General features: G+C 39.8%; 1 protein-coding gene across 1 annotated transcript in view; it reads left to right on the forward strand.

Moving 5' to 3' along the window:
• LOC104084149 (potassium voltage-gated channel subfamily KQT member 5) overlaps positions 1–21,851 on the forward strand; it is a gene marked incomplete at both ends in the record, with an annotated part of 35,743 nt that overhangs the window by 3,044 nt on the left and 10,848 nt on the right. The window contains 5 exons of the mRNA XM_009587881.1: positions 5,458–5,568; positions 7,473–7,568; positions 10,841–10,935; positions 12,659–12,685; positions 21,336–21,556. Coding sequence (XP_009586176.1) covers positions 5,458–5,568; positions 7,473–7,568; positions 10,841–10,935; positions 12,659–12,685; positions 21,336–21,556 — 550 coding nt within the window. The remainder of the gene's footprint in view (positions 1–5,457; positions 5,569–7,472; positions 7,569–10,840; positions 10,936–12,658; positions 12,686–21,335; positions 21,557–21,851) is intronic.

A 21,851-nucleotide genomic window follows, 5' to 3' on the forward strand; every position in this document is an offset into this window, starting at 1 on the left:
AAAACCTGAAAACCGTCTATATTGCGTATTTCTGTATCTTTTCTTCTTTCCCCGGTGTGTGACATGAATACATTTAAATTTTTAATGTGCTTAAGCACACAAAGTTACTGAAAATCAGTGTTCCCTCTTACCTGTTATCTTTGCCGTTTTAATAATAGTATTTTTTGTATAATATGTAAAACAGTATGTGGGAAATGCATAACACCTGAAAACCGTCTATATTGCGTATTTCTGTATCTTTTCTTCTTTCCCCGGTGTGTGACATGAATACATTTAAATTTTTAATGTGCTTAAGCACACAAAGTTACTGAAAATCAGTGTTCCCTCTTACCTGTTATCTTTGCCGTTTTAATAATAGTATTTTTTGTATAATATGTAAAACAGTATGTGGGAAATGCATAACGTGCTTCTTAGTCATGGTTGTTTTTACTGCCAGAGTAACCCACATGCAGATTTTGAAAAGGTCAGGTTGTGTGGCATTCTAGGGGAAACCAATGCTTAGTCTCATTGATTTGTTTATTTGCAAAAGTTGTTCTAACTTAAACCACAGAGTATCTACCAAATCCCAGACTGAATTCTGTGATGGCAGAAGTACAAGAAAGAAAAGACTGCATTGAAGTCAGGCACAAATAGCCATCTTAAATTTCAAGCTTTTAGAGGCACTTATGCCCCTCCCTTACAGAACCAGACCCAGCATGAAGCAATTAACCCGTTCATTAACTCAGATTATTTGAAGGCCTGCTATGGTCATTTCACTGACTCCATTTTTGAAGCCCATAGTTTTACACTGAAACGAAAGGCAGGATATGGCGTCTTAATTTACATATGAATACTCCACTGTATTTGCAATTGCACATTGTACTGTTAATGTTACTATTGTGAATATTCTTGTGGTTGGGGTCCCCACAGTGCTGCCTAACACAGCAGCACACAGCAGTGTGTGTTATATGAGGAGTTCAGGTTCAGAATTTGCTTTGGTAGAGAAGGTAAATTCCTTTAACAGAATAAAATAACTAAACTATATGGGAACAAAAGGTCAATTCAAAACCTTAAGGATTTCAAAACCAGATCATGGTTTTCTGAGAACTGCTCGTGTTAGCCAGAACTGTGTGTGCTTATAGCGGCATTTAGTTTGTACATGAATTAGTCTTACTGCAAATGTAATGCAGTTAAGATTCCTGTCTCTCTTACACATTTGACAGAGTTTCTCTTAGTAAGTCATTATTTTCTAGTAGTATCCAGTAGTTACAGTTGGATGCAGAATGGCTCTGGCACTCCACAGTGACCTGTAGGGGAACAAAATATCTTACGATGAATAATATTGTCACAATTACTAGCTCAAATGAGTTAATATTGATGACGTTTTTCCCATTTAATGTAATGATAGCATGAGCAAACTACATTTTTTTCAGTTAATTGATGTCAGGTAAAGATTCAAAAGGTAAGTACTGCTAGCAGAACATAAAATGACATCAGAAAGAAATATTAGGGTAGAGGGGGGCCTCCTGGGTCCTATCTCGTCTAATTGAAGGCACCTAGGTTATATAACCACATTCATTATTATATTACCTCACTTATTATTAGCATATTTATTAGCTCCAGCAATGAGATATAACAGAAGTTCTATCAACGTTGTGAGCTTTGAGCCTAGCCAGATGACACTACCTGCCTTGGCTGGTCTGTCCAGACACCTCATTTATAGAAGAAAATGGAGTGTTTTGCATCTGGTACAAAAGATAGGACTCAGCTAGCCCATTTAGCCATGTAGGAGTGTGATTCAGTTGCTTGAACATACAGTGCCATGGAAAATCTGTTGGAGAGTCTGCTGCCTTTCCTGCAGGTGGTCTGTGTTCAGATGCCCTAAGGCATCTCAGGTGGCATTAGACATTTGTCTTCAGGCAAGCCTAAGTCCTACATTTTAGGATAGCATGAATTACCTGCTGGAGGAATCTATTTCCATTGTGCATGTTGTGGTGACCAGGTCATGCTAAACACCAAGCATTTTATTTTTCAGGTTGGGTGGAATGAATCCTATACAAATAAACTCTAAAAGGTTTGGTTTATTGTGCTGGTTTAGGCTGTGGTGATCAGACATAGGGCTGCTCAGCAGGTATCCCCAGGAAGACATGATTTGCACACCTTGTTATTTCTTTTACTGTATCTTGATCCTCTTTTTCACCACTTTGCTTCCTCTGACCAAGTCTTCTCTCAAATAAACAACCTGTCCTTAATTACCTTCACAGGTTTGCTACAGATTTTGTAGTTCTATTACCTAGTCACACTTGGCCTTGTATGGTACTGCTGATGCAGTCACCTAGGTGCTTATGTGCTTGCAAGACTGTAATCCCTGAAAGGTCCCAAATAATTTCCTCCAATCACCTTTGAACTTTGGTCACTTCTCCCTTAACCACCCGTGGGATCCAGCCTTCCCTCACAGTGCTAGCTGTAACTTCCGTCTGCTTCTTACATTATTATCAGTGATGTCTGGAAATTTCTCATGTTGTCATGGTCTCATGTCTAGTAGTTTTCCACACCCTGTTCAGTTAATTTAACCTCAGGATTATGCCAGTCTGGACCTGGCCAGTGGTTTAGTCATTCACTTGCAGCACTAACAAAGATACTGAGGATTATTCCTGAACTTGACCCTGAAGTTGTCTGGAAAAATATTTTCTTATTTGTGTGATGAGAGGAATATAAAACGAAGATCAAATCCATTTGTTCAGTGTTGAGTAAGATGATACAGCACGGTGCTGACACCCATACGCCCATGTAAAGACTGTCCTGAGATAAAATAGCTCAAAGTGAGCAAGAAGCCACTGATAGTCTTAATCATATACTGGTACCATCAAGTCTATAGGACCTAAAAGAATGGGGGGAAAGGCTTTAATATGGTCTCGTTATTTTCTTTGGAGAAATTCCAGAGATACAGTCTGTGGGACTGGTCCTGGTTTTGGATCGCTCCCAGAGGTCAGATCCCAAAGGTTCAAGTTTATCTTTGACTTCTTCGGAAGACAGTTTGGTGGCCATATCATTAATATGCAGATGACACCTAGTTCTGTTTCCTTCTTGTCAGCCCAGGCAGGAGATATCTCTGTACTTTCCAGCGTCTGGCAGAGATAGGGAGCTGGACAGAAGCCAAGAAACTGGGCTCGTTCCAGAGCTTCAAACTGCTTCGTGATGACTGGCCTGGAAACAAATTTTGAGGAACTTTTATTCAGGGATTCATTTGTTCAAGTGCTTCATTGCTCTCGGGGTCTTAATAGCCTCAAACTGTTCTGCACTTGCCCTCTGATGGGAAGAGCTGGGAATACCCTCTTCAGCAAACAAAGGAAAACCAAACCAAGCCCCTCTGCCAGGCCAAGAACGTGGTTGCATCAGCTCACCTCTGCCAGAAAAGAGGGAGCTGCATTCCCATCTCCCTTCCTGCTTATCGCTCAATCTCAGCCACGCGCTGCCTTGTGCCGGCTCTGGAGCTTGTTACGTGCCTCCATGAACTAACACAACTCACTGAAACAGCAGAAACAAACCACGCAGAAATGTGGATAATTCTTGCCACCTTCCTGGGTTGCATTGGCTCTGCAGAGTCCAGCAATAGCTGGGAAGAGGGGATGGGGCAGGGAAGTGAAGAGGAGCAAGGAAGGAAGGTGAGACCTGATAAACATGCAAGGTGGTGTGCCTGTGACCAGGCTTGCATTACAAAACTTGAGACTTGATAACCACTTGAAATTTCAGCTGCAGCCTTAATTCAGCTCACTCTCTTTTAGTCACTATGGCTTTCTCAGGGTAAATTACACCCGCAGCTTGTTCCCAACAATGGGAGCAATTAAAAGCACTGTTTACTATCGACAGAGCCCTAAATAGTTGAAATCTAATTACTTCCAAAAGACTTTCCTTCTTTTGTCCTGTGGTGACCCTGGCATTAAATAGAATTGCTTTGTCCGTCTTGCCTAGGAATGAACTTTGAGGAAGCTGGAAGCAAAATAATGTCTCTAGAAGGCATTTTCCTGAAGAATTCGTTCCTGCCAGAATATTTGCTAAGCCTGAACTTGCCCACATTTGGTACACGATGTAAAATAATTCTCCATGCACATGTTCTCTGCTAATAACAGGCTCGGAGTCCTTGGCATTCAGCCTACTGTTGTCTATCTTTGTCCTTTAACATCGTGTGCCGTCGCCTAAGCACGTGCCCCGCAGCCTCCCACCCGGCCTTTGGAAATCCTCCGCTCTGCCCACACCTCCTCCCGCTGCCCGGACCAGGCAGCGGGGTGGGTCCAAACTCCCCAAGAGGGAAGCGCAGAGACGTGACTTTCTCCTGCCAGTCCAGTCCCCCAGTTTGGGACTGGCACCCTTCCCAGGCCAGGAGTAGCCTGAAGGACATTTCTTTGGATTGGGGAAGACCCTCAGCCACACACAGACATGAAGCCATAATCTTTTGCCTTGGAGAGATGCTCAGTAAACCACAACCACGCACCATTATCCCAGCGGCATTTGCGTATGCGCTGCATGTCTACATGGCCTGCAGTCAATGAGTTGCATGTGGAGAGCACTCCCACCTGTACCAAACTCTGCCGTCGTCCGCACTGGTGCTACACGGCAGGGGTGCTGGCCTCCGCAGCACAGCTTTCAAAAGCTGAGCCTCTGATTACACTCGCCACATGAAGGGATTACAGATACCCTCCTCTTTCTCTTTGACCTCTCCCCACATAGATCTGAGCTAACGTTGTCCAACAGCCTGAGGTACTCTGCATCTGCTGCTGTGTAGTAGTCTTTGGAGCTTCATGTCAGGAGTGATGTAGGTATATCTGGGCCTGTCATAAGGAAGGGGAAAGGACCAGGAACTTCTTAAAGTTCCTTCCAGCTTTTGATTAGTGTTTTTTATGTTTCAGAAGATGATCCACTTCAAATTGTACTGATGGGCTTGTAGAAAATGCAGCTGCTTCTTGCTGTTCCTTTGACTTTATCTCATCTGTGAACTTCAACTTCCTTTTAGTCCTACTATATTTTTCCAATATGATCTCTGTGTAATTTATATTTGTGTAGTTATGCAAATAGATACAGTTATATTTCCCTGCTGAAAATAGGTGAAACACCTTTACATCCATGGAAAAGAACACTTTTTTCTGCCAGACTCACATAATTTCCCACCATTTGCCTCAACTTTGAGATCCCAGACCTTCGGGTTTATTATTTTTAAAACTTATTTATTGATTATTCAGGTATTTTTCTCACATTTATTATTTATCTCAGTTTCATTCAGTTATAAAAAGTATTAAGTTTTCATAGAAAAATGTATTCATATTGATTTATTTATGTATGTTTTTCTTTTAGAAACAACTATCTATATTTCAAGTGTCTCGGATTATTTAGTGGAAATGCTGTTTCATGCCATGTAAATAATCTGCAACTAATCTCTTGGTGACTTCTGGTAAACCACGATGTTCATTCATTTCTTTTTAGATCACATTGACAACCATTGGCTACGGAGACAAAACTCCTCTTACTTGGCTTGGAAGGTTGCTTTCTGCAGGATTTGCTCTACTTGGCATTTCTTTCTTTGCACTACCTGCTGTGAGTATGCTTATAACATTTGTAAAAAGGTAATAGAAACTTCCATAGCTCCTACTGCTGTTATGACACACAAGGCTGAAGGAACCTCTCTACATGAAGAACAACTGTTTAAGGCTTTTTGCTCTGTGACAACACTGGTGAACTGCTATCCAAAATCCAATGAAAGGTTTGGTGTTGCTGTCATTGCTTGAGTTTTGGGGAGTTTCTTTGGCAAGAACAAAACTGGGAAATAATCCTAAATTATGTAGTATACTATTGCGTAAGATTGAAATTCCTTTCTTTTGTTATGAATTGTGGCTCATATATTACTGCTTTTCTTTCAGATTTTTGAAAAAAAGTCAGCTGATATGTTTTTCTGAATTAGATTCTATTGAAAAAAAAAAGTGAGATATTTCTAATAGGTTGTCTTGTATGACCATGTTCAGGCTACCAACAGAGTGTAGTAGAAGGCATTAAATCAACCAAAAGCTAATGTCATTGAATGTAAAAATGCTATGATTCTCTGTGAATGATTGTAAATAAACGTGACAGTTTATTTATGTTGCTTTTATCAATGTTCAAGAGATTTTAATGAAAATGGGAATCGTCTAATGACTGAAGTATAGTGTAGCTTCAGAAATAACTTCACTTTTGTGAGTGAACTTCCTTTCTTTTTTAAATTAGTATTGAATAAGCATGAAATCAGAAGTGACATTTGTATATTGTTGTATTGCAACCTGTGCAACATATACATAACGATCACTGTAAAATGTGTGTTATAATAATACACTTGTTTTCATCCATATAGACAAACCAAGATTAAAAGTCAGCATTTGCCAACAGCATTGAATCATCTAATGTACTGCATTTATTTCTTATTCTAAGTACAGAGAGTATTTCAGTATCTCTGGCATATTATAATGCATTATAATTATAATTATAATTACCTGTTTGGGAATCTTTGACATTTAATGGCAGCTACGGTAATTAATTCTCTTTGTTACCTAGTCACCACTACAAGAAAGTTAGTGTTAGCAGGGCTACAATGAACATGTAAAAGATGAATAACCTTACATGTTAGAGATGCCAGAAGTTTTGTTGCTCATGTCGTATCTATGTACAGGTACTCATTTTCCTCACAAACAGTTTTGTGTTGAAGCTGTCTGTAAAACAAGATGTATGTGCGAATCTTGTGCATTTCTAATATTATTTTATCCTGACTAAGAATCAAGTGGAAATATTCTTCCTTATAATGCAGACACATCCAGCAGAAATATTACACTCCTTGCAAGCCAAGGAGGGAAACATTCTCAGTCTTTGGGTCTGTTCAGCAAAAAAAGAGTCAAATTTTCTTATTTATTTGAAGGTAAAAAAGCCAAAAGGGGAGGCATTTTGTCGTCAGCTTTTTTCATAGCTTATAGAATGAACAATGGGGACTATTTAGATGGGAGAGAAAATGGTTTTAATCTGTTAAGCAAGGCATTTCTAACTTTTCTAAAATCAAAAGTTATGATAAGCACTGCAGATACGGACTTTGAAGTCCATATATATCTGCCATATCTGGCAGCTGGTCATTTCATCATTCGTGGCTTAAATTCCTCTGAATGTTCCTGCCTGATATTTTATGTATAGAGATATATATCTGTGTCCTTTAGAGTTGTAGGAACATAGTATAGCACAAACCCAAGCAATGGTTGGGATGAGTGGTCATTGGTAGCACCACAGGTGTTATCTCTTAAGTAAGAAGTCTCCTGCCTCATCACGAACGGGCACTGTTGTTAAGCCTTATACTGTCATATACTATCATAAATGTGTTATCTGAAGCAATCATATGGTGTAACATCTTCACAAAACCTTTGTAGTTGGTTGTGTATATTTATTGAAAAAACTGCCTACATAATGACAAATGGCGTATTGTGTTGCAGGGCATCCTTGGCTCAGGATTTGCGTTAAAAGTGCAGGAACAGCATCGTCAGAAACACTTTGAGAAAAGAAGGAATCCAGCTGCCAGTCTAATTCAGGTAAATATGAAATCAGTGAAAAGATAACAGTAGGTAATTTAAAGTACATATTGGAGCAAGTTTTATTATTTCAATTTGGAAAGTTTTGTGGAAATAATGTGTAACAGGTTGGCTAGTTTCATGAGATAAGTTTGTTCAGTGATTGCCGCGTGTTGCCATAATTGTGTATATAGCATTTCTATGCATCGTTTTTGAGTTCTTCTATCCATGCTGAAGAAACCAAGTCAAGGATGTCAATTGCATGCCTACAGTTAGCGAATTACTTGGAAAAACAGAATTGATCCCTAGAAAACCCAACTGACAGCACAGCACTCTTGCCTATATTAAGCTACTTTTCATCTACTACAGGGGTTTAGAGTGCTCCGATGAGTGATATACGTGGTGAAAATGAAAAGTGTCCTGCCCGGATAATTGCTTTCACTATTAGTCAATTCAAAAACAGGAAATGTAGAAGCTAGCAATTCCAAAATGTCTGAAATTGTCTGAAGTGGTTCCAGCTTCAATATTGACATGATGGTGCAGATCAACGATTTAGAAAGATTTTTTTTAAGCAAAAGTGACATGATATTTGTTAAACAGCGGTTTTGCATGGTTTTTTCCCTTAACTTACAGTCCTATTTAAAAATGAGAAAGTCCTCTAAAGAATGATTTTGCACCAAGCTTTACCCTACTTGATGCACTGAAAAAAAAAAGGGGGGGAAATAATCTTCTAGCATCCTAATTTATTTTCTTGGGATCCCAAGTGTTTTATGTGTGCCACTCATGCAGGTTTTTTAATTCTGAAATAATAAATCCCAATAAAGGAGCTGAGCATGAATATACTAGAGTTCCATGATAAGTTCAGGATAGATGCCAGGCTGTCTTTGAAGCATTTTTAAAGTTAATAAATGCTTTCCATTATTACTGTTCAGTGATTATTAAATACTAAGTGTTTGAGATGTAATACTTATTAGAATAATTAATAAATATAAATCCACTCCTTTTGTGTCTATTGTACTGTAGAACGAGTGTTTGGGATATTTTCTAACACATATATTCTAATCTACTTCTGCCAAGTTTGGTTGCCAGAGGAAACACACAATAGATTTAGGTTTTGGATGTAGCTCTTCTTATTATTGTATGACGATCCAACCAAAATATTACTAAGACAGCATGCTAAACAGATTAGAGTAGCTAGCTGACTGATTTCAGAAAGTGACTCTCAATGGGCAAAAACATTATGAAAGGAAGACATTTGTGGTGGGATCCCAATGATGAAGGTTGTTCAGCATTTACATGTTCATTTTCCTGTTCAGCATTTTCACTGATCTGGACATTAATATAAAGCTGCTGATGGAGATATTTGCCAATGGCACAAGGCCTGGCAGAATGGTAAAGAGGAGGGCAGGCACATGGGAATGAACCCGAGGACAATCTGGGTGACTTTATCTAAATGGCTTAATATACCAAATACAAAACTTGATCTAGAAACAATGAATTCAGACTATTACAAGAGGACTCCATCCTAATATTAGTGACTCTGGATGGGATTTGACCAAGGGTGAGAAACACAGAGGAGAAAAAGTGAGGAAGAAGGGCCAAGAGCTTCATACAAGTTCCCAGTATGTTACTCCAGCTGGTTTATTACAGTCCTTAGGTACAGAACCAGAAAGGTAACAAGTAGGAGAAGGCTGATATTATCTCTGTATGTGGCGATGCTGGTACTAACATGCTACACATCAACTCAGCATCTACAGTTTGTAAATGAGACTGGAAAATTGGAGAAAGCAAAGAAAACATTGGAAAAAATTAGTCCAGGACTGGAGAAAATTTCATACTCATAAATGCAGGACGTGTCTGAACTTCTATCATGGTCTACTATAACAGTGCCTGGGCTTTTTTAAATTGTCTGTTGTGGATATTGATAATGAACTACCATGGAAATCAGTGTGCTCTAGCTTATCAGGACAATGTCTATTTCCCAATCAGTTACTCTGTAGAATTAGTCTGTGTTAACTCCTCTGTCGCCGTAGATATACTGTCTTCTAAAGCCTTTACCTGACTTAAAGACAGCTAAGGTACCACTATAGAAAACTAGAATGTTTTATAGGGACATACTTTTCTCAATATGTTTAGCTTATAAGAAAAATTCAGTGTGAATATTATTTGAACAGAAAAGTCCAGAGAGGAAGTACTGGAACCTACAGGTCTATTTAATGTAATGTAGCAGACAGAAACATGACAAATATCTCTGGCTATAAGCCAGAGTTTCAAATTAAAAATAACACAGAGATTTTTGACAATGAGAATGATCAACCAGTGGAACAATTTACAAAGTAAGTGACAGGTTCTCCATCTGTAGATGAAGACTAGATGTATTTCTGGGAGATATGCAGTAGGAAAACATAGGGTATTAGACTCCGTACAAGAATACCTGGATGACATTTAATGGTTGACAATGTACAGAAAGCATAGATACTTAGCTAGTACAAATTAATATAGTTATGCTGACATCAGGGAAGCTGTTCCAGTTTGTAGAACTGAGGATCTGTCTTACTATCTACATGCAGTTATAAATCTAAACGGTGAATACATTTGCAATGCTATACTTTGGTCACTCACCTTTGAAATGATTTATTTTGTGTTTTTAAACATTTAGCAGTGTTTCAAGCCACAGAGAACACATCACTTTTCTTCTAAATGCTTTTTGTCTGGTTTTCATTATCATTTACAAAATGTATTATGACACTTTCTTTACCTCAGACTGCAATTTTGTGTGGGTGTCCCCTATGGGCTTGTCACAAATAAATCACTGGGATGCTTTTTCAAGCACCTTTATGTGTTGAATACCTTCTGGTGCTTCCACGAAGCCAGTAACTCTTACTTTACCATGTAAAGTGCACTGTGATTCACAAAAGTTTTGGTAGGTTTTTACTGGTATTTTCTTAATCGACGTAATAAAGCACATCCCAACCTGAGCAAAATCCCCTCTGTCCGTAATCAGTGCGGTGGCATTGTCACTTCATGTTCTTGGTTCCTTTGTGCTTTTCTATTGTTTCCCCACACCAGGCTTCTTGGCGGTTTTATTCTACCGACACCAGCCGAACAAACCTGACAGCCACCTGGCGATATTATGAAAGTATTCTTCCTCCCCTCAGGCATGTATCAGTGCTATGAATGATAAAAGAAAGCCATGACTTGTATTGGTTACTAATCTGCTTTTCAATTTTTTGTTTCATCCCCTGCTCCCTTTTGCCTTGTTTTTTCTTTTTTACCATATATCCTGCACGTAGTGTGTATGGCGTAGTTATGCGGCTGATGAGAAATCGGTTTCCATTGCTACCTGGAAGCCTCATTTGAAGGCCTTGCATACCTGCAGCCCTACAAAGTAGGTACAAATATGGCAGCTGGTGCTGTTCTCGATGTCTGTTCAAGCTTATAGAGAATTTCTATTTGTCTGTTTTGTCTTGTTTTGTCTTCTTAAGTCCTCTCATTAAAAATTTCAACTAACAAAGCATATCAATATTATCTAGGAGCCTAGGACAGTGGGACAAATACAAATCATTGCCATCTATCTGAGCACAGGCATTAGAAACATTTTCCCAAAACCCCACTCATATGTCAAGGTTAATGTTTCACCCAGTTCCAAATTATCTCTAGGGAGGAAGATACTAAGTTTAATGCAGAGCTTGTTCCTTGATTTAACGGTATTTTTATGCCTGTGCCTCTGTATAGGGCTATAGCTACAGATCTACCTTTGTGAGGGAAGAGAGCCTTGTGGTATTCTGCAGGTGAATGCACTGGGGAATCTGCTCCTTTTCATAGAATCATAGAATCATTAAGGTTGGAAAAGACCTCTAAGATCATTGAGTCCAACCATCAACCCAACACCACCATGCCCACTAAACCATGTCCCTGAGCACCTCATCTACACGTCTTTTAAATACTTCCAGGGATGGTGACTCCACTACTTCCCTGGGCAGCCTGTTCCAAGGCTTGACTGCTCAAGTTTCGTCATAACTTCTGGTATATTCAGTATTTCCTTAGGGCAAATTATATCCTCAGTTATACACGCAGTCAGTGGAAGACGACTGAAAAGACCTGATGTCACAGTTTGGCAGACAGGAAATATTTGATGTCCTCATTTGGGTGAGAATGCACAGAGCACTGGCAGCCCAAGACTCTTCAATAATTCAGTAAAAGAGTTACCAGAAGATAGTAAGCTGACTGATTCAATACGGGGCACAAATCAGGAAGTAAAGGATACTCGATAAAGATCAAAAAGGAGAGCGCTAAGAGCCTTATGGGAAAGCTCTGATAAGCATCCTGACTGTTGTTATTGCAGACAGTGCAAGAGAATTAGTGGTTTCTCTCAAAGCTGGGTGATGAACATCCACATGACAGTAAAAAGGTAATCGTGTGCCAAAAAGCTCAGCCAAAAAGAGGTTTGGCTGGGTACCCAAAGCTGATCTTTGAATTTCAAAGAGTTGACAAGAACAGAGCCATAAGTAATCCATTACCATAACTGTAATGCCAAAATGCCTCAAACTAAAAGTAGCTTTTAGATTAAAAGTTACATGGAGTATTGATTTTTGACATATACAATCAGGTTGAAGGCAACATTGGTATAAATGGATGGATATAAAATTACATAAATAATGAAGCTGTATCCCACCTAAAATATTCTAAAATATGACTGTCCCTCAAAAGGGCATCTACTTGTTATTTTAAATAAGCGTATTGCTGTGCTATCCTAAAATTAAACCTTTTTATTTACCAGAGATAACTTTACCTAATAAGAGCCTACAGCTTTCTGTTATATATGTGTCAGCAATGCATTTTGCCTAAGTGCTTTGCCAACTCAGTCTGCAGTGGTATGTACTAAGCATGTTATGCATGTGTTAAAACAACTGAAAAGTTTCTTTTTCAGAAGCATTGTAGTTATGAGTCTTGCTTGAACGTTTCTGCGGTTGCAATGTAACATGTGTGTTGTACACTAATTAACACATCCGTTTACGTTTATCATATATCTAACATCATCTGTAAACTAAGTAATGTGATTACTATCTGCATAACAAGTATGTTTTTCCCTCCCACTCCCTGACCTGAAGAAAAGAACAAGGGGAAGCTTCTAGCAGGTTTGTACTTTATTTTGTCTCCTTTATCTGTGAAATCGCTGCTTCTTAATGGCTTTTAGATGTCTCAGGTTCTGTACAGTAGGTTCAATGAACTGTAACTGTTAACTGATAATAATCACAAATTGCATTTTTTTAAACTCACATCAATAGACTAATGCTGCTGAAATTTGCTTCTTTATCCCAGTTTTTGTTCGGAAAAACCAGGCAATTTTTTACTTTTCTAGCCACATGTTTTATCTTTGAGGGGGAGCTCAGTTTGAACAGTGTCAGAGCAGCGAGTGGAGCAGCCTCCCCAGACCCAGCTCCTGGGCAAGGACACGGCCCCCGGCTTCTGCCAAAAAATCAATCCTCGCGGTTTCCAGGAATTGCAGTGGAAGTTACAGACTTAGAGTTGAATTTGGCTTTGTGAACAAGCCCTCCAGCCCTCTGTCGCAGGGAAAGGACCCCCCGACAGGGCTGGTTGGATATCACCTCAGCAAGGGTCTGTGCTGTGCTGCAGGAACATCCTCAAGGCTTCCTCAGTCCCAGGTCTCCACGTTTCCTAACCTTTTCCTGCCGTCCCCTCCTAAGGAGCGTTTTGGGACACGGCAGGTGGGGGCGAAGCACCACGGGCGGAGGAGGCAGCCTGGCATCTCTCCTTAAATAAGCCCCAGCGCCGCCGGCCGGGAGGGCGGGTGGGTTTGCACCCAGCCTGGGTGCCGGCTGAGGACCGGCTGCCTCCAGCACCCAGAGGCAGGCCTTGGCAGGGCTACCCTCGCTGGGTGGATGAAGCCCTGGAGATGCACGTCCTAAGGCAGTAAGAGGAAATGCTGCTCTTTGCCGTACTGATAGCTCGAATCCTTAGGGACAGGAAAGGATGCGGTGGCTACAAGAGAAATTACACTGCCTCCGAAACTCATTAGGGATGGGAGTCAGCAGGCATTTGGCAGCCAGCACTGCGGTATCAGCACGATCTGAGAATAGTGGAGTTTACCTCCTAGCAGAAAACAACGAAAAGCTAAGAAAAAAGTGTCGGTGACACTCAACCCCTGAAACACATCCGCTCTCGAGTTGTACTGTGCTTCACAAACTCTTCTGGGTTATTCAGTCACCTGTGAGGAGTCTGAGCACTGCAGCACCTCACACACAAACAGGGGTGCAGTATCTTCACGTCGGTTACCCGTGTCCCTCTCCACTTACCAGACTGCTCCTCTGGCACCTGGCTCCATCCTTTTCCCCGGCTGTTAGTGTCACTGGAACTCGAGGGGACTGGGTTTGCTCTGAGATCCCTCAAGAGCACCTGCTCTGTCAGTTCTGTGACTTTTCATATACGTTACATCCATAGGCATGCTAGCAACGTATTGATCTCACTAAATTATTACAGCCTGATCAAAACTTTTTGCACTCGCCAGCCATATTTCCTACTCCTTCAACAGCAACATTTAAAATTGACTTCAGCTTTTTCAAAGGTGAGACTGAAGTTGGCAGTAAATGAGTACGTACCTCCAAACAGTGATTTGTGCAGAGGGGAGAGGTTATTCCCAGTTGTACCTGCCAGCACTTAAAGAGACAAATATACTTAGAGTAAGTAGAAGCTAGATGCAAAAAAGACCCCCAGCTGTCAAAATTATATTACATGTTCCATGTTAGTGATAACTCTTGTGGTTTTAAAAGTGGTCAATGATTTAGCCAGATTTTTTCACTTTATTTTCACTGAATGGAAGATGTTTGTCCCTTCTGAAACTCTAAACTAATATGTGTACTGCTGCCAATTAGTGTAAGTATAAAAATGAACTAGTCAACTCCTGAGATCCTGGTCTATAGTAAAAACCCTACAGACCACTCAGTGCCTTTTAAAAACAGTGTGTTTTGTCAGTGGCTGTTATCGTTCTTATGCTGATATATTGCTGTATGTTTGTATCTCTTAAAATACATGTGTATGTGGTCTTTTGTGGTAAAAGTGTAAATGCAAACTGCTGCAAAGTACTTCGAGATAACTGTCCTCGAGTATTTAACTTCTTTTTTACTGCAATGCTGAGTGACTTGCATGGGATGCTGTGTGAACTAAGTAAGCTGCTTCTTGTTTCACTCTTTAAATGAAGATGTGTTTGCACAAGTAGTGATTGGATTGCTTTCTGAATATGCTCTGTACTCCATTCTAATAACAGTGGAGAAAAACTTTTATTACTTTTGGTAAAAGTTAATTATTTTCTTTCCTACCAAAATGACTTTTATATTTACAGAAATGAATTCTTGCGTTTTGTCGTGTATAGACCTACAGTCTTTCATTAGGTAACTAAATGTTGCTGTGCATTTGAGTTGAGAGCTGTGCTTATGAGGCTGTAGCTTCATACTGATTTTAAGAAAAATACGTGTGTTGTATTTCTGAGAATATTATACACAAGTATTCTAATTAATCATTTATGAAAAGTAATGGTAGACAACCTCTCTAGTGTATCCACGCTGTAAATGAGATACTTCTATAAATCAGTTCTAGAGTTCTGCAAGTCATTTAAAAAGCCTGTATGTTAAATTCCCCATATCTACAAATGCACACACTGAACACAAATAATATTTATTTCTGTTCAATTATACAATGTAGCTGAAATTCTTCCTGTGCAGGAAACTAGATCAAGACTGATGAACCTTACAACATCCTGAGAGTATAAGCAGTCTTAAGCTGGGTGTAGGACATGCATTGGGTGTCTGCAAAGAGTGATTGTCACAATACATCTTGTATTGTAACTGGTGAGCCTGAATATGAATTCCCTATTCAGACAACTCTCTCTGGTGCAATAAGGCGGAGTTTTGCCAGTATAGGAGCTTGGGGGAAAAACTCATCCCTGCTCTGAGGGAAACAAGTAAACTGTACTTTGGAATACTCTCCTATATCAGATCTGTTTCTAAAAATAGATTTAAGGTAAATTCTCTGCATGCACCATATGAAAAAGAAATTGCCAGTGATGCAGAATCTAACTCGAGGTGGAAAGCCTAACCCCTTACCTAGCAGTGGAATGCTTAGTAACACGGTCCTCTATCTCCCCTCACTCCTAGTAAGCTTTGTAGTAATAAACAGAAGCTCTTCAGGATGTACACCCCTCGGAAACATAGGTATTCAGCATCCTGCCTATTCACATGATGTTTGAGAATGCCAACTAACATCAGGTGCATGATTCATTTACTTCCCCTCCTTAGTGCTTTGAAGTTCCTTACTTCTCCAAAGGAGGCTTCTTGATTTTTTTTTTTAAGTGCTTGTGGTTCCCCTCGTTGCTTGTTGCCTGCAATGACATTAAGACAATGGCAATAATACCAGTTCTTTGAATCTCACCTGGTCAGACAAATGCAGTGTGCAGCACGCCGCAGTTTGCCGAAGCCCGGTTCCCCTTCTCTGCCTGAGACTTGAACTTTTGGAATGCATTACCCTGCAGAGATCTAAAACTGGGGCTGAGTATTTGGGTAAAGACATTTCCCCAAGTCCAAGAGGATTTTTATAACCACGGCAGCCGAGTTCTCCATCTAATAATTAGTGGGGAAGGTTAAGCTATAACACGCTAGGCAATACCAACAGACAAAATGTGCAATTGTTGTTGAGAAGAATCCCCTTGGACGCAGCCCGTGGAAGCTGTGCCTGCGCCCTGCACTGGAAGGTAGAGGAATGCATGTGAAATCAACCATCTGCTTCAGCTGAATTCTGTGGAAATTGTGTCTTTTACCAAAAATGGTAATTCCTAGATGGATGGATCTTACGGGAAAAAACCCTTGATTTATAACTAAAGCTTATTACATTTTTTGTCTTACTTTTTAAAAATAATTTAAAAGACAACAGAAGTACAAACTGGTGATAGAAAATGGAGATTAAAAGAAGTTTCTCTTCATCCGGAAACTGTTTTGAAAAAGGAAAAAATACACAAACCCCCTGAACTTCATTTATTTTTTTCTGTTTGACAATTGAACTTTAAGACATTATGTCCCTGAAATTCTTGTTATTACTCATTGAAGGTATGAGATATAACACTACATTTCTTGGGTTCGTGCTCCTAGCATGAGACTGGTGGAGAAGTCTTGAATGTTTGAACTTCAGGCCTCGCTATACTATCCGTTGCATTTGCATTTGTTCAACTTAGCTTAATTTCAGTAAAGTCAGCCATAGGCTTGGTAAGAATCAACATCTGTATCTATTGGAAGTTAACTGCTGAAAATTGACACGTACATTTGCTTGCTGTTGTTTGTCACGGGTGATAATTTTTGTCAGTTTTAGCTTCTGTCTCGGCTCGAGATCCAAAGCATTCCCCCTCACCCTCAGGCGCTCCAGTTACTCCTGATTTATTTCAATTTCTTCCTATTCCCGCTTCCACCAGCCGGCTCAGTATGAAAAGCTGAGAAAGAAATTGTAAATTGTGACTAGTAGCAAGCAGTAGTGCTGCAGGTCTGAGGCTGAAGGAGGGCAGAAGATAAACTTGACCAGAAATGCAGGAAGGTAGGCAGGGAAATAGGGGAGCGGGACTGGGATGCAAAGAGATGCTCAGTTAACCAAAAAATATATTAAGATGGAAGACACACAGAGCTGTGAATACGGGAGAAAAAGCGAAGGTTTGTAGGCATTTATCAATTAAAACAAAATCTTTTCAAGTCTAGTCATTTGGTCCAACAGATAAGTGTTCATTCCCCCTGCAATGAAGCTACAGTGACCTCTAGTGTCTGTAAACACCTATTTCTTCTATAAACACCACCACCTAAAAATCAAAGATGGAAAAGACAGAATTTTAAAAAGAAGAAATAAGAACTAGAAAGCCCTTTGCTATCCCAGGGAAGTGAACGGCTCATGCATGTGCTGATGGGAAGAATCAGCAGAAAGATCCTACAACTGACCTTCCAGAAGGCAAACAAATAGAGAAAAGTCACTTGCTTTTTTCCCACAGGTGCCAGTTGTAATTGATCTCCACTAAAAGATGCTTCAAAGCTTCAGTGTTATCGATATGAACACATTGCACAACTTGCAACCTGCAAGAATAGGTCCAAAGAGATTACCATGGAAGATTGTAATAGGAAGCAAGTATGTATATAAACCAACTGGAATAAACTATCAATCACGTAAGGTACAAGAAATGATGGACAGACACACATCTAAAGGAATACAGAGATGACTGGAGACAGCTCTGGTTCTCTCAGATCCTTGTCATTTAGGTCTGATTCAGGAACTTGTGCAATTTCATTTTCCTGATTCTTTCTCATGGTTTTTGCCTTTTGGACCAACATTCAACTTAAAGTTTGGGAGTACTTACAGGGATATGTGAATTTCCAATGGCCATTAACAGGTTTACATTAATTCAAGGGATTTCTTTTGGATATCATGTAAAAAGAGAGGAGAAAGGGGGAGAAAGAAAAATATAATAGGCTAGGTCCTGCAAGTGGTAAAGGATTTTTAGCACGGCACTGGACAGTGCTAATCCAACCATCATTAAATCAGAGTAAAGGGCCCTAAAGGCTTCAGTGGCCACTGATTCAAGTGCAGAATGCCCAAGGATGCTTGAAAGGGCATAAGATTATCTCCACTCTGTATCTCTAATACTTTCTCCACCACTATTGCAACAGAGAACCAAGAGCCAGGAACTATATAAACTATAAGGAAAGGGACTTTCACTGTGGGAAAAAGCCTAGTCAGGATGCCCCCAAAATGCTCTGATTCAGTTATTCCTTCATGATCTGTTATTTATCATATCTATAAGAGCCCCATGGCAGGGTGCTCCCAAGGACAGCAGCTTTCTTCTCCCAAGCATGAATTCTCCACTGTTGCAAGTCATACGATTTATGCCTACACTGAGTAGAACCCAGTGACTTCAGGAACATTTCCCACCAGTCTCAAAATAGGAACAGGGATCCAAGAAGCGAAGAACTGCTATAACTTTGTCTTTGGAGAAACTCTCAAGATGCAAAATAGAGTTTCCAAACCACGCTTCCTTCAGGGGCTCCGTTTCTCTTCACGATGCAGCACCCTCCGCATGGACCCTTGGCATGCCATTACATTGCCATTGCTACAAAGCAGATTTTTTTTTTTAAGTCTGCATTTTAAATTAATATTTTCATTCTCAGTGTTGCACTTTTGAAAAATGTCTCTAGTACAGATGAAGTGTCTACTGTTCCTTTCACCATTGCCTCATTGCTTTGATTTGGAGAACTAAAGATATTCAGGTTAGCTATTGTGTACCATTCAGCTTTTATAAATGAAATAACCATGTGTACAAATCATTTAAAGACAGCCATTGCTTTCATTAGCACAAATTAATTGACAGAACAACATGTGTGCTTTTTTCATTTTTTTATTTTAATTTTTGTTTTGGAGTCAATGGGATTATGAAAAATATGGTCCATACTTATCATTTTTGTGGCTGTTTTATCAATTTTCCGTTCATTTTAATTAGTGCAACAGGAAGAGGGCTGTCCAGAAACTTTTTTATTCCAAGATTTGTCAACAAAAGTATAATTTGATTTCATGCTTCAATAGCAGATACAATTGGAGCCATAAGAGGACTTAAAAAAAGCACAGGGGACACATGCCTAGGAATAATATCTTCAATAAGAAGTCCATTTTGATTCTGTTGCTCATGCTGTATAGTATGACAATACAGTAATGTGGTTAATAAATATTTCACAGCTTATATTTTCATTAAGTTGTACAATGCAAAAGATTCCTGAGCTGAAATGTAACTCAGTCTTGAAATGTGATTTTTATTGAAAATTAAATTTTAGAATTCACTTTTCTTTCAAATAGTAGGTTCTGTGGGTCTTTTGTATTGCCTATGCAACAGCACACAGTACTGCAGGTGTGGGTAACAATTTGCAATGGAAATAGTTAACATTTCCAGCACCATCATGTGTTTATTTCAACAATTGCTTACTTTGGGCAAGGGAAGAAGGGGATTACATTCAGAAATTATAGTAAAGGTATTCTTTCAAGTGATTCAACATGCCATATAGAAATACATTTATCTAATAATCTTTCTATTGATGTGCTCGTTTTTTAGCATTCTTGAAAATTATCCCATTATAAGCTTCCCAGCATGTGCTTTGCCTGCTACAAGCTGCATCCTTTCTGCTCTCAGTGATGTTTGTATTCAGAACGAAATGCTATGCTATGCTATGCTATGCATGGACAAAGACATCTGATTATCTCAATATTTCACAGCCACAGAAGTTTATAACTACATTCCATTTCACGTAATTACATATTAATACTGTATTTTCAGAGTGCAGTAGGTTAAACATCTGAGAACCACGTAGTCCATGTCAGCATTAGTTAATTAGCTGCAGAATCCACTTCTGTTGAAAACATCTTATGGGCATGCTGAAGTTAAATGCAAAGAGTTTGAGAGTACTAGAAAGTCTCTTAACTTCAAGTACAATTACAATTTGCATGTAGACAATCTTTGTTATAGGTGTTTTAAAAGCACCCCCAAAGCCTATGCCGTGGCAGTAAGACTGCAAGACCCAGTAACATCACACCACGAGCAGCTACTGCATTGCTCCCATCGTGTCTTTCCTTGCAAGAACAGGACCACTGATCGAGATGACCATTCCCTTGTACAGGCAATTGAACTTAACCTTGTAGATAAAACAAGGCTTCCAAACCTTGGTATCAGACTTCCTTTCTGTTTCCCCTTTGTGCCTTCTGCTACAGGAAGAGACAAACAAAAGCAAAAATGTTAAATAATGAAAAAGCATAGGCAGATAGTCAGGATAACCACAGGATGTTCATCAGGTACGTTTGGACATGAGCAAAGGTAATTTAAGCACTGGGAAGTAAAAATCTACATATCCCACATTTAGCTGACTGGAGGGGAGCATTAGAAGCACGGGAGGGAAAAAAATCAGCTTTCAATTGGCCAACTGTAAGACCACGGGGCCACCATTGATCCAGCAGTCACAATCATGAGCTTGGCTGGTCTCTAGTACCTGTCCTAAAGCACCTGTCCGATACCACCTGCAGGTAGTCAGCTCCCAGCTTAATCTCCAGCAATGACTTTAGTGAGCACACAGCGTACCATTACATTTCCATTAATCGGTCATCACGCTGTTTCTTGGATGTTTTGTTAATTTTGGTTTCATCTTGTCCAAGCAAATGCTGTAACAAGGTATTCTGGATATGAGTGATTACTAACAATGCATATGAAATGTTGGAAGTGCCACATTTTGAAAACGCATGAATATACTAACAGTATTTTTGCCTGCTTTAAAAAAAAAAGCAACACTACATGGCATGCAGTAATAATAGAATACATTTTGTTCTTGTTTATCTGAAGAGATGGCCAGAAATGCACTGAGCTGGGCTGACTAAGATGAAAATAAACCTGTTTAAAAGTCAAGGAATAAAAAAAAAAAAATCTTAGAGATTAATCTGTAACAATTGGGTGAAATTTGTTTCTCTTTGTTAATTTTAATTTCCTTTACAAGGTTATTCTGTAAAATAGACTGCCATTGATAATGCCTCTATCAAAAAACAATTACATCAAATCAGTTTCATTCCCAAATGAAAAATATTCAATGAAAATAAAAGTGTGTAAGAAACAGATTCATGCTATTGAGAATTTTTAGAAATTATTTCCTAATATCATACGATAGAAAAAAAAAAGGAGTGGAGGAACCGTGAAATAAAATACGCTTCTCTTCTTCACAGTCAAAAGCTAAGTTTTAAGGAGCGGGTCCGGATGGCCAGCCCACGAGGTCAAAGTATAAAGAACAGGCAGTCTTCAGTTGGAGATCGCCGGTCACCAAGTGCCGACATTGCCACCGAGGGCAGCCCAACCAAAGTCCAGAAGAGCTGGAGCTTCAACGACCGAACCCGCTTCAGGCCCTCGCTGCGGCTGAAGAGCTCGCAGCCCAAACCCGTGGTCGACGGTAGGAGTTTTTCATGCCTCGTTTGGCACTGCGCGCGGCTGCCAGCCTGCTCACGCTCTCGCGCACCTACACGGTGAATGCGACCCTTTTTTGGCAAGCAGAAAGAATCGCTGGATCGGTGCAGAGATACTAGAAAGCTATAGCCTGCTTCAAACAGCATGCCGACGGGATTTTTTATTAACAAGAAATCTTGTGTCAGTGGTGCATAGGGAGCAACGGAATAGGGAGGAAACGGGGGTCACTACGGAAAATCGCAGGTGGACTAAATGCATCCCACGGGTTTGGCTGCAGCCGC

Source organism: Fulmarus glacialis, unplaced genomic scaffold (genome assembly GCF_000690835.1).
Source record: "Fulmarus glacialis isolate BGI_N327 unplaced genomic scaffold, ASM69083v1 scaffold13961, whole genome shotgun sequence".
In the NCBI taxonomy this organism is placed as follows: Eukaryota; Metazoa; Chordata; class Aves; order Procellariiformes; family Procellariidae; genus Fulmarus; species Fulmarus glacialis.